Source organism: Cynara cardunculus, assembly GCF_001531365.2.
Source record: "Cynara cardunculus var. scolymus isolate 2C chromosome LG 9, CcrdV1, whole genome shotgun sequence".
NCBI lineage: Eukaryota > Viridiplantae > Streptophyta > Magnoliopsida > Asterales > Asteraceae > Cynara > Cynara cardunculus.
The window spans coordinates 10,744,058-10,758,315 of record NC_037536.1 but is presented as its reverse complement, the minus strand read 5'-3'; the positions used below and the strand labels follow the sequence as shown (position 1 = coordinate 10,758,315).

Sequence of the window (14,258 nt, the reverse complement as noted above, 5' to 3'; positions counted from 1 at the left end):
ATTGTAGTTGGGTAAAATATTATATATATATATATATATATATATGAGAATTGAGTTAATTGAGGTATTGGTGAATTGTAGTTGGGTAAAATATTTTATATATATATATATATATATATATATATATATATATATATATATATTAAAGGAAAACCCGATTTTGCTTCTGAAAACACTCACAAAGATGTTCTTTCAAAACGGGTGAGTGTCATTGAATGACAAGGTTGACATTGTATAGTCACTATTGCATTAAATGTTTATTGTCCAACTTTAAAGTATGTCTTCTTCTTATTGGTTAATCCATGTATTATAGTAGTCTTCATTTCAACCTTTAAGTTTGATGTAGACACTCTCTTAACTTGCTCTATCATTCTGTATGTCGAGGGAATAATAAAGTAAGTAAAATACCAATATAATGGTGCTTATGTACTTACTTAAGCTGACATGTTAAATATGTTCTCATACCAATAAATGAAGTAAGAGAGTCGGTGAACCAAACTTGTTGGCCAAGTTTGTACTTCAAGTTTAGGCTTACCATTAGTAGTATTTGTCAGACTACTTATATTGTATTGATATTCTATTTGGCTGGATGACAAACCAATACGCTTTTGTGACGATATTGACCCCACTTCAACTAGTATTCGATTTTGTTAAAGACATTTTGCTCTTGGATCAATACAGATAGATACAGGACTTTTACAAGTAAAAATCATATCTTTTCGTTGCTTCTCTTTGCCTTCGCTCCACAAATTCTTCTTCAAAAGTCATCGGTATTTTGCCTTTGTCATTCTTTGGATGTTGTTGGTTCTCCCTCTTAGTGTTTGATCGGAATTGCTTGTGTTTTCTCCCCCTTTGCATTGGAATGCTTGACCACCACTCTTTCTATGTTGTTGAAGATGTATGTTTTCTCCCCCTCAACAACATAGGAAGATGGGATTTGACATGTTGAGTTGATGAGCGTTGAAGAAATGATCAGATGTGATCTTATGTTTGTTCAATTTTGATTATTCTCTTTCGATCTTCAAGAATGAAAGGGATCATAGTGGAATCTTAGGAAGGTTTATGAACAAGTGTGTACAGTAATGCGTTTTGAGCATATATTTTTGTGTGAAGTTGCTCAAAAGATGTGACAAGACAATGAACCAGACTAGATGCCATTTCTTTTTTAAGCTTATGGCTTTCTTCAAGTCTTTTATCTGATATGATCTGTGCTTGTTGCAAGTTGTATAATTGGTGTTTGATGTCAACAAGATGATCAAATGAGAGGAGGTTGTTGGATGAGTGACTGATGGTTGAACATCCATTTAAAGGAAAGGAGATGAGGAGGTTATGGTTTTTTCTTGATAGGAAGGAAAAGGTGTTGAGCTAGTGATAGCAGAAATCATATAGGTCCACAGAAGTGGCCACCTGTGTTGCCATAGTGGCGATACAAGTGCACACCGGACACTATGATCGCTGTAAGTAATAAAATGGTAAAATACATGGATCGTATCCACAAGGAATGGACTTTAGAGTTTCAAGTAGGAGGACGAGAATACTATGATTTCAATTAGAGAAAAAGAAAATATATTTGAGTGAGCTTGACTTTTAACCGTTAGTTTAAATAAAAGGGTATGTGTGTAAACATTTATAAGAGTCCCTTCTCTCGTAAGTGAATCCTCATAGAGAGTGGCCACATGTTCCCTCACAAAGTCACCATTTTTGTCAACTCAAGACTTGCCGATTTAACTAAGTCGACCTCTAAGGATCGTAGCCTCTACCAATATGGAAATAAATGCCTAAATTCTTTATGATACTAATATCGTTCGACATTTGAACCTTAGTTAAAATCATGCAAAAATCCGTATCCCTGCATGGTTATAAAAGACTCTCTCAAATTTTTCTTGCATCACTCAAGCCGTATTTTTGGATCCGCCCTTCTCTAGGTATAAGATTTAACATTAACACTTTCATCAATTTAGAGTTCTTAAATTGAAGTTGAGAGATGAGGGATGAAGATGGGTAAAATGACCAAACTTCTCTCACGTAAAGGGCGCTTGACTCACTTAATGGATCATGCTTTAATGGTGTTAGTGAGAGGGGCCAATTTAAGCTCCAAAACAAGATTTTTGGACCACTAATGTAATTTACGAATTGAAGGGATGAAAAATCGAAAACAAATATTCACAAGGGACCAAAAATATAATTCACTCTTTTTTAAATTAGAGTACATATAAAAAAAATCGTTATATTTATTTCAAAAAACTATTAAATTTATAAAATAACTTTTGCATTATATAACCATAAGTTTGAAAAAACAAAAAGAATAAAAAATAAATATCTTTTGGGTTGAATATTAAAATATATAAGTATAATATTAGAAATTAAGTACGGTTTACATGAGATTAATAGTTTTTAGATAAATATAATTTTTTTATTTAATATATACTTTATTTTTTAAAAAAGAGTTGATTTGTGATTGATATATAAATATTTTTTAAAAAGAAATTTTTAGAAAAACGTAAATCACAATTAATTTTAGAGTGAATTACACTTTTGATTTCTATAATTTTTCTAAAGATTGATTTGTCTTTCCTAACGGCTGCTAACTGCGACATTAACTTCAGAACCAGGAGTGTTATGAAATTGAAAAGTTAGGAACCATTAATGTAAATAGTTCGTTTTAAAAGTCTATCCAAATTTTAAGTAAACCAAAGGATCACCGGTGTAATTGACTCTTAAAAATTTAATCCTATTAAAATACTGATTTTTGCCCGTCTCTGAGACACATATCCGTCAAACGGATTTTTTGATTAACTGGATATTCAATCCGCTATGTGAGTCGACTAATTCCAGAACGACCACCTGCTTTGCAGATAGCCCGGAGTCACCGCATTTGAACCTCCATGATTTTTATTCCTCCTTAGATTTGAACCCGGGACCTCCAGATACTTTTGACCTTTGAAGCCAAACTCAAACGGATTTATAAATACAACGAACAGACCGATAATTCTCGATTACATTGCTTACAAACGTCCCGAAAATCAACGAACATAAAATACACTTCCTAAAACACTCTCTGTACCAAATTTTACGCCATTTGTCTTTAGATTTTGAATTATTATGCCTAAAAAGGAATGAAAAGTGACAGCAGACAAGAACCAGCCGACACATAAATCCTTAAAAAAAATGAAAATGCACCACATGAAAACTTTACATCCTGTGTTCTTTTTGCATATCAGCATTCAGCACTGTTTGCTTATAACATTTAATCATGCAAACAAAGCTTAAATTATGTCACCAAATACAAGATCATTGTGACATCCCTCCACCCAAATCTTTCTCTTTCTCCAAAACAGAGTTCATAAATGCAAACGGGCAGCAACTTTGTGTTCTAAATTAGAGATTTGATGCATTTTTTATGCAGGGACTACTTCGGGTTCTAGCGGTGGTGGGGCCCCATTATCTTCAGCGGCACCAGCACCACCATCTTCAGCCTGTCCGGATTTTGCATCTTCCTCCTCGAACCCCATCTTGAATCTGTCATAATTTGTCATTTCGCTTGCTTTAAATGGGCGTTCACCCAAGACCTTTAGCAAATCGTCTTGGTGAAGGACTTCTTTTTGGAGCAAGAGTTCAGCGATCTGAGAGAGTTTTTCTTTGTGTTCTTCCACGAGTGCGACCGTGCGTTCGTAGGCCTTGTTTACCCATTCCCTGACTTCGGTGTCGATGATTGCGCCAGTTTTGCTGCTGTATGGTTTGGTCATCTCCATCCCATCCTCCCTTTGAGGGAATGAGAGGAGACCTACCTTCTCACTGAACCCATATACGGCAACTTGGGCGTATGTCATTTTTGTTACCTTCTCCAAGTCATTTTGTGCTCCGGTTGAAATCTTTCCGATTATGACCTGAAATCAAGAAATAATCTTTAACCACCACAAGTAGTCAAAATTGCATCAACGGTGATGCACTGCAGCCTTTGGCTAACCCAAACCAAATTAAACAAAACCAGACTGAACGAGCCTGGTATATCCCACACAGAGGTAGGGTATGAGAGTAGGATGTACGCATGCTCCGCTCCAAAGGGGTATAGAGGCAGTTTCTGTGAAGTATTGTGTCGAAAGGAAAAAAATTTACCTGTTCAGCAGCGCGCCCACCAAGTGTCATGCAAGTCATGTCAAAAAGCTGTTCCTTGGTCATGAGTAGGTTCTCACTCGGTACATACTGGGCAAAACCAAGTGCTGCTGTACCACGAGGAACAATTGTCACTTTCAACAAAGGTTCCGCGTGTTCCAAAAACCAGCCCACAACAGCATGGCCTGCTTCATGATAAGCTACAGTCCGGCGTTCGACCTTACTTATCACCTGTTTCAACAACAATGGTATTAGGTACGCATATTTAAGCAAATTTGATCATGGAGAAAGTAACTATCGCTTCGTGTTTACCTTGTTCTTCTTTTCTAACCCACCAATGATCCTATCTATGGCTCCCTCAAAATGTTCCATAGTGACCTTCGCCTGCTCACCCCTCGCAGCAATTAAGGCAGCTTCGTTGCAAACATTTGCTATATCAGCTCCAGCAAATCCTGGAGTTAAAGCAGCAAGTCTCTGGGAGAAATAGGATGGTTCATTATCAAGTTTGATTCTTTTCAAATAGATCTGGAATATCTGTTCACGGCCTTTGATATCAGGTTTATCTATACTAATTTGTCTATCAAACCTACCAGGCCTTAACAGAGCTTTGTCTAAAATATCGGGTCTATTAGTCCCAGCAAGAACCACCACCCCAGCAGTGGTGCCAAATCCATCCATTTCAACAAGCAGCTGGTTAAGAGTACTCTCTCGCTCATCATTAGAACCTGAGAATCCCCCACGTCCCCTTGCACGACCAATTGCATCAATCTCATCAATAAATATTATGCTAGGTGCACACTGCCTAGCCTCTTGGAACAAGTTTCTCACCCTTGATGGACCAACACCAACAAACATTTCCATAAAATCAGATCCAGATATCGAAAGAAAAGGCACACCAGATTCTCCTGCAGTTGCTTTAGCTAAAAGGGTTTTGCCTGTGCCCGGTGGCCCTACTAATAGAGCACCTTTTGGGATTTTAGCCCCCAGCTCCTCGTATTTCTTCGGGTTCTTAAGAAAGTGCACAAACTCCATGATTTCCTGCTTTGCTTCGTCACATCCAGCAACATCATTGAAAAAGACCTGGATAGAAGTATAGATTAAAACATGAACAATTATTTTTGTTTAGAGTACCTTGAGTGATTAATCATAGCAAAACTGTGTGGAAGCATAGCTTAACGACAAGTGGAAGATATTCTATATTATACAGAGATGAACAAAGCACCTTATTTTTCGCATTCTTATCAACTTTATTAATATGGGCCTTTCCAATGTTGAATATTCCACGGGCACCTTTTCCACCGCCACCTCCAACACCTAGACCGCCTTGCATTCTCCGACTCATGTACCATAGGGATCCCAGTAATAAGAGTGTGGGTGCAAATCGCATAATTTCTTGATACCAAACCATTTCAGAAGCATATGTCACAGGAACATAATCATGAGAATCTATCCCTAGTGCTTCCTGCGCTTCCTCCAATTTTTCCTCAAAAGATTCAACACTCCCGATATTGAAGTAGTATTTATACTGGCTTGTATTCAGTTTTGCAGGTGAATCGATTGAAGTTCCTTCAACAGAACCATCACTTGATTGATTGCGTGGTGAGTTTCTGACATATACTTTTGCAACTGATTTGTTAGAAATAACTATATGATCCACCAGGCCTGGTTCCAGAAGCTTGTTTTTGAATTCTTGGAAACTTATCTGCAAATAAAGCGAAAGGAAAATGATAGCAACATCAAGTAGTCTAAAAAGAATCATATACATGAAAGATATGTGAAAATTTCAAATCAGATAGAAGCAAAAAACTGAATCCAAGATTATGGTTACTTCCATATCGCATAGGAAAACAAAACTAGGTTGTGTGATTCCAAGAATATGAAAGAAGATTCTAGATATAGAAGTTTCAAACGAAGGAAATTAACATTGTACCAGAGCAAATAAACAACATTGACCGCCAGAATAATAATACCATCCCTTGGAGCAAAAAGATAACAATACTAAAGGATAAACACGATGGCTGGACTAATCATTGGTTAGATTCTGAAGCACATTTAGTGTCAACAGAAGTTACTTAAACCTGCCTCAACAAGTTTGGACTTATAGTTGTGTAGTTACATGCAGTTCGGATACATAACTTGCAATAGGAAACATATAGAATTATAATGTATAGCCACAGCTTTCATAAAGGTTTCTGGAAGAGTAAGGATTTCAACGAAGTCCTAGTACCTCATGAGATGAAATCCCAGGCAATACCCAAAGTCAGCTTTTGTCAAACATGGGAAATCATAGTTCACATACTCCTCATCAAATAATTCTGAAAGAACAGCTTTCAATTTATCAACCCCGAGATAACAAAACACAACTTCGAATGGGGTATAAAACCTAGGCCAGAAGTTATCATGTGAGAACAATGATTCATTCACTTCTTGCAGAAGTTGTTTGATCATACACTGCTAAACAGTGCGTCAGCAACAACCATAATCATAAATACTCTTTCCATGAGTCAATGGGTTGATGCAGACGACAACAACCAAGGAGAACTCAAAGTATATCTCAAATTGGTTCTACTTAGTAATTAAAGTGAAGTATCAACATAGCCTCAACACATTCCTACTAACAACTTCCTCTCGCCTAAAAGACTACGAAAAGGAGCATCATAAATGCACACAAATATATGAATTGATATTTCATGTAGATTCATTATGACCACCTTCAGGAAATGCTGGTGCTGGAAACCAAAGAAAATGAATGTGTTCACAACAATGGAAGGTTGACCAAAAGGACAATCACAGTTGCACCAAGGCTCCTTGGATTTGGGAGGTTTGGAAAGAAAGTCCCTAGAATTTTGCACAGAGGCAGTCTCGATGTTTTGAATCCATGACCTTCTACGACAATGAAGTAACCTTACCACTTGTTCCAAGACTCTCGCTCAAAAGGTTGATCAACCAGGGATAAAATTTAACATGATCTTGCATGAGCAATTCAGATCTCAAAGCTAAAGAGAAACAATAAAAAGCACTTTTAGCTATGATGAAGGGATAAGTAACTATGCTGTTAAATGTTAATTGAGGCGCTATTGCGCTGCAATAGCGGATTGCAGACTAAGATAAAATTGAGGTGGTCAAATTGCGTGAAAATTGCGTTTCCGATATTAGCGGCACAATTGACCTATATTTGAGGTGAAATTGCAGACTGATATTCCGATATTTTAGCTTGGGCCTCTTTAGAACTACGTTGACTCGGATGTTGAACCTATTGCTTGCGATTAGCTCGTTTATGAACACTTTTCCTATTTTGTTTTGTGAAACTTGTTTAAGTTGATGTTTTGATGTTGAAGCTATATTTTTAATTAATGCATTTGATATGTTGTATGCATATATATATATATATATATATATATATATTCTAAGAATATTATATGAATCGCTATTTTTGGACCACTATACCACCACTATTTCAAATATCAGTCCTGACTGCAATTTTGTATTTTCACCGCTATAACAGCATAGATAAGTAATGAACATAGTGCTATGGAAAACAATAGCCATAAGGAAAACTAAAGCTCCAAGGATGTAGCTTCTATCCAAGGTTAATATCTCTAGAACCCAGAGAGTTTTGTTAACTTAATATATCAACAACAAACACAATGGCATCTGACAGAGCAAAAAACAGCTCCCAACACCTGCTGCAAGAACTTGTTACGAATCAATAAACACTCTTATGGGTCTTGTTTCCAAATCAGAAGATCTTTGCTAGTTGAAGGTCCATTCCCTTCAAGTCTAGCATGTCCAGTTCCACATTTTATATGTTTCATACACATGCTTTTCTGGACTAGCAGCCTTTTCCATCTATGAATCTAAATCTCGGCTTACAGATATGATACTTTCCTCTCTTCACTTCACAGAAACTTGGAGGCTTGAGCGATGACCTTGGAAAGCATATAAACAACACATCCACCACAATCCAAGCAGCATGTGGTTTAGTGGCATTGGTAAACTGGGTGAGGAGACAACATGATGGAGGTTCCAAAGTGGAACAAAGATTCCTCAAGAGGTTAAAAAACTCCTTGTTTTATGATAACATCTCAAACGTCCAAATTACCTTAAATTTTATCTTTGATAAAACTTGCAGTGCATGTTGATAGACTTCGCAATTACCCATGTATTCCCACATGTAACCCTCTTATCCTAACGGACAATGCACCACCTTGTGAATTCAAATGCAACCGAAAGTTAATCGCACATGGAATCTCATATGTAGAAGATCTATTACGACTTAATTGGTGTTTAGTTGGCTGCACTCTAGCACTTACCTGATTGTGATAAACCTCCACTACATTACATTTTGTTTCCCATCCAAATCTTGGCTGAAGCATTAACGGAAGTCCTCCTAAGGAGAGAAAGGCATACTTGATATGGATTGTGAACAATGAAGGTGAGAAGGGGGAAGTCCTAATTCTAGAGAGCATTATATACCATATTTTTGCCAAAAACTATCACTAACACTGACCCCATTTCACAATAATGTTGTGTTTCTATTTTCCAATCTCAGTATGGAAATAACCATGTAATAAAAAAAAAGTACAATAAGGGTTCTTTCTTTATCATTGAAGATATCTAACTTTGGCACCTGTGAATTTTGAATAAAAAGACCATGAAAAGTAGTGTTCTGGGGATGCAATGCAGTGTCTAGTGTAGGCTAGCCACATGTATGGAAGTTGGAACCGATTCCAAAGAACACATCAATAGTAATACAAATGTGACATAAGATACAAATTTGACACTAATGAGCTCAACTGCATGTGATACTTGTATCTGTATATAAACATAATTCAGATGTTGCTTCCTTTGATCATAAAGCTCATTACATGATTAAATGAATTTCATCCTGAAAATTACTTTCCTAACTTTTCGTTGACAAAGCATGTTGGTGTTGAAAATCCATCTTAATTTTTCCTCAAAGTAACTATTAACCTTGTTTAGTACTTATTACGGACTCAATAAATGAGTGTCATCCGTCATGACATAAATTCTAAGCATCCATCTAAGCCAGTATAAACAGAGACTCGGCTGAACTACATTTAAGTTAAAATTTATCAAATTCATGGTGACGATCAGCTAAGCTAAAGTCCCATTAAAGAGTGTTCCAATCAATTCAACCTTTCATCTCAAACTAATTGCTAAAATTGGTACCAGAAATTATGAAAAGAGAAACCTCGTAGGGTTCCAAGACATATAAAACAGATTGCAATCAAACTCCAAGTTATCAGTCATTCAACCCAAGCAAGAAGTTAAATCAAGCCTCTAAATGTATTGATATTTGCTAACCTGTTTCTGTTCACGAGGACCAAAAGAGAGCGATGAAAAGAGCAACAGCCCAATCACTAGTAAAGGAATTGGTATTTGGAATTGGAATTGCTTTGGAAAGAAACTTCCATCGTCTTCTGTGCTTGATTCCTCTGCATATTGCACAAGTTATCAAGATGAGCTTCAAACATCATAGGCAAATTAATAACACCATTTTCTTACATGTGCTACTGAAATCACATAACACAAGCTGATGCTATTAAAACATAATTGCATTCAATACTTGGTAAGAGTTCTGGCATTAAAAGTTTTTATTTACAAATGCAAAAGAACCATATTCAAATGACCCTATCCCAGAGCAAACATGTCCTTTGGGGTAATGACAGTTTCTAGATGTTGCAACCTTATTGCAACCTCCACCTTAAGTTTGTGATCACAAAAGGTAACAACCAGTATAAGCTCAATATATCAACCTTTATGCTATAGGACATTGCTGCTGAAACTGTTAAATTTACTTAGAATAAACCGAAATTCCATCACAAGATAATACAAAAAGAAGCTGAAATTAACAGTAGAGCTACAGGTTACATTTAACCAATTTGTCATTTACAATGAGAACAATTCAAGGTAAAAGTTGTGCACTAACTGGACTTTGTCATTTACGGTAAAAGCAATACCTCTGAAATTTTGCCTCAATCAACAAGAGAAGCATCCACAACTCTTAATAAACATGATATTACTTCTGTATATGAATAAGAAATGGGAAATATACTCTAATATGCAATACAACATTTCTAAATATTACACATTTAAGAAATACATCCATGCCATGCCAAGAGGTGCAAATACATAAGTAGGTAGTCTAACATACCCAAGTAAAAGCACCCAATCAGAATTAAAAATCATTAACCAATTTTGCAAGCCTATTCATGCTAAGAGTAGTCTATTTCTGGCACACATTGTCCTCTAAACAAGAGAGACTAAAACTTACAGGCATCTAGCAACGAACACTACAAAGATGCAAAGACCAAAATAAGAACACATCCACATAGCATTAACAAGCTAACTGTTTCTTACTCAACACCCAATTTGGAACTTCCATATAAGTAGCATTTGATACTCAGAAATCAAGGTAACTAACCTTTAGATTCAGATTTCTGATTATTCCCCTTTGGAGTTTCCTTCTTTTCCTTGGGGTAGAAGTTCTCATAATCTGAAAAAGGATTGTGAAACACAGCAAGGTTAAGTGATATACACCAATATTGGCCACATATTAGATTGCTCAATGTTCAATTTGCTTTTATTAGGTAGGAACACAAATGCTTCTAGCAATCCAAAGACTATTTTTGTTAGATTCCCCTTCAACAAAATAAATAGGTGCCATAAGAAGTCCAAACTCAGGCATGGTACGAAGCTCAATTAACCCCTCATTCACTCCTCAGGGGCCGAAATTAGCATATTGACACGAGCGAGCTCAAACAGCCACCTAGCTTCAAACAGTAAAAGAACAGAACATGATACGAAGAAAGCTAATCTTACTCTTCTTCTTGGGAGCCTCGCTGGAAAAGAACCTTCGAAATTTAGGGTTTGCAAGAGCGAAATTTATATCCGATATATACACCTTGGATGATAAGACAGAACCATTTTTTTCATTGTTAGCTGCTAAAGAACCTAAATAACGCTTCAAAAACCCCAGGTTATCATCTGCCTGTCCAATATATCGAGATTGATATACCGAAGAACCGGTTAAAATCTGCGATCTTCCGCCATTTGCACCACTCAAAACATTCTACAAAATCACCCAACAATATTCAAAACAACAAGATCAGAAAGTCACATACTATTAAGAAAAAGAAAGCATCAACAGATTACATAGAAGAAAAGACTTACCCTTGAACGAGATGATCGAGAGATTGTCCGACCAAGTCTTGAAAACATCATAGTTTAAAAGAGAACGATGATAAATCGATTGAATCCGTCAACGAATTAACATATGATTCTTGGGTTTAATGTGTGTTTTGATAGAAAAGATGCAGAGGTTGTTTGACGATGATGATATTATGCCTATGAGGTGTTCGACGAAATACCAGATATTTGTTTGTTCTGGTTTAGGCCACGACTATCGACGGTAGATATATGGAAACATGAAACGCGGCTAAGGGAAAGTGTAGGTTTTTCGGAGTTATTGATTATCAGGATTATAATTTATTAATTCTATCTATTAAAACTTGGGTAGCAAGCTTTTTACGTCAACGATTAGATAACTATATATACTATCTTATAAAGCATTTGGTTAAAACTCTTAAAAACTTTTAAAATTCTTAAAGACAACCTCTAATGATTTCATTCCTATCTGATTTCATCCCTATCTTATTTCATCGCCAACAGAAACTCAATTCCCTCCCTAAACGATTTCATCTATATCCGATTTCATCGGTTCCATATTAGATTTCATCGGTTCCAGATTACGATTGAGATAATCGACTCCAACAGAATTTAGAGATGCGTATATATTTGACATATTTTCAATCCATTAGCGTCAATCCAGAATTAGAGAAGGTAATCTATTTCTTTTTTTCTTTAGCCAACTTCTTTGTTCAAGAACAGATTCAGAAAACCATAATTCGCACCATTGCAGAGAGATCTCATGCGGGCACAATTGAGGTATTCGTTCGTAATCGCAGCGAATGGAAAAGATTGCAGTTTACAGGTTCATATTCGTTTTCTATTCTTGTTTAATTTAATTTATGTAGTTTCTAATTGAACACAACAGATTGCATTTGGATGGATTTTGGATTGTTATCGTCGTTTACGTTGTTATATTTGGAAGTTTAGGGTTTGGCAGTATCTATGTCTATACTATATTATAAAGCATTTGACAAAACTCTTAAAAACCACTTTTATGTGTAAAGTACTGTTTATTAATGCATATTACTTAAAACTCAAGATTGCAAATAGATTGTGCATATGTACAACTTATTAAAGCTTCATATCTGAATTCGTGTAACTAACTACAGATAAACATAATCAAATACAGGATAAACATCTCCCATTTTAAATATAAAAAATCTAAAATATAATTAGGATCATAATTGAGTTTCAACAGAATACTTAATTATTATCTTTATAAAATGTTATATTATTAAACTAAAAATAAATTATTTCGTTATTAAACTTAAATTAAATTATAATAAAAAAATATAAGTTAAAGAAATTACATAAAAAATAAGAACTTTTAAATAATTGATTTGATATTAACATTAATATACTATTTTTTCAAATTTTTATGATATTTTTTAATTTATATTTTATTCAAAAATAAAATCATTATTGCTTTCTTAAAAACACATAAAATCGTATTATAACATCGACAGAGACAAATAATGAAATAAAACATTAAAATCGAGATGTGTCTCGCTGCATGCGCAAGTACTCTTTTAGTGTTAACTGTAATTGGAGTAATTCTTATTTTTCCAGAGGTATTTTTTTACATATATTAAATACTTGATTTTCTTGTTTTTCTCTGTTTATTTTAAAAAGATGATGAAACACAAAAAAATGAAAACTTATTCTGAAAACCATCACTTTCTGACAAGTGTCCATAGTGTCACCACAGTGGGAAGTTTACAAAATTTTGGACATGGTTCAATTTTTTGGAGATTGTTTTCTTGAAGATCTTTAAAAATATTTCCTGCCGTTAGAGTTGCCTTAAAAACTGAATTTTGGAATTTTAAAATAATGTTGGATGGATATGTACCCATAAGATATTTGAAAGCTCCAATTCCTTTGGGTAATAAGTTTTATTCTTATCCACTCATCTCCTATTTAAAGAAGCATTGAGTTCATTTGAAGATTATCCTTTTGAAGCACAACTCAGTTGAAGTCTCTCTTCTTTTTCTCATCAGTTGAAGTCTCTCTTCTTTTACCACTTTATTACTTGCAAGCGATCATAGTGTCGGCAGTACACGAACGATTCATAGTTACCGGTTACTTAAAGTAGCGTTTTGGGAGCTTAGGCATTGTTTGACAAACATAAAGTAGCTTATAAGCTAACTTGTGTTTTGAATACATGTTTTGACAAAAATAAACTGACTTATAAGTTATCTTATTGGAAAACTAGTTGGGCGTAGCTTATAAAGAGCTTTTTGCAACTTTTTTCGATTATACTCTTGATTAATATTAATTGTTATAATTAATGTTTTTTAATTTATTAATTAATTTTAATTGTTAGTTATTAATTAATTTAATTATTAATTAATTTGTTTATTAACTAGAAGGGTACTTGTGCAATACAGCGAGATCCATCTTGATTTTAATGTTTCACTTTATTCTTTATCTCATTTGATGTTATAATATGGTATTATGTGAATTTGAGAAAACGATAATATTTTTATTTTTGAATAAAATATAAATTTGAAGATATCATAAAAATTTGACAAAAATATATCGATATTAGTATCAAATTAATTATTTAAAATTTCTCATTTTTGTGTAATTTTTTTATTCAATTTTTTATTATAATTTAATTTAGGTACAATAACGAAGTAATTTATATTTGGTTTAGATAATAATTAATTATTTTGTTAGAACTCGATAATTATTCTAATTATATTTTATATTTTTTATATTTTAAAATAAAATTTTGTTCCTCTATTTGATTTGTTTATCCGCAGTTAGTTATACGAATTCAAACATCGAGCTTTAATAAGTTGTATTTATGCATAATTACTTGTAGTCCTGAATTTTAAGTAATATACATCAATATACAATACTTTATGCATAAAAAATAATTTTTAAGAGATTTTGTTAAATGCCTTATAATATAGTATAGATTTATA

The 14,258-nt window shown here is 34.4% G+C and overlaps 1 protein-coding gene across 2 annotated transcripts; it reads right to left on the bottom strand.

Annotated features, from left to right (window-relative positions):
- Nucleotides 1-3,136: 3,136 nt before the first annotated feature.
- LOC112517983 (ATP-dependent zinc metalloprotease FTSH 10, mitochondrial) lies at nucleotides 3,137-11,548 on the bottom strand. Of its 2 annotated transcripts, XM_025125460.1 has the most exons (9): nucleotides 11,311-11,548; nucleotides 11,156-11,209; nucleotides 10,960-11,041; nucleotides 10,562-10,633; nucleotides 9,442-9,572; nucleotides 5,336-5,815; nucleotides 4,426-5,193; nucleotides 4,117-4,344; nucleotides 3,137-3,887 (listed from the first exon to the last, which is right to left on the bottom strand). In XM_025125460.1, exons 1-9 carry the CDS (start codon nucleotides 11,359-11,361, stop codon nucleotides 3,399-3,401), a joined length of 2,355 nt encoding a protein of 784 aa, XP_024981228.1. In that variant the 5' UTR covers nucleotides 11,362-11,548; the 3' UTR covers nucleotides 3,137-3,398. The 2 variants fall into 2 exon arrangements, with proteins under 2 accessions (XP_024981228.1, XP_024981227.1); XM_025125459.1 differs by having other exon boundaries at nucleotides 10,960-11,209.
- Nucleotides 11,549-14,258: the final 2,710 nt, after the last annotated feature.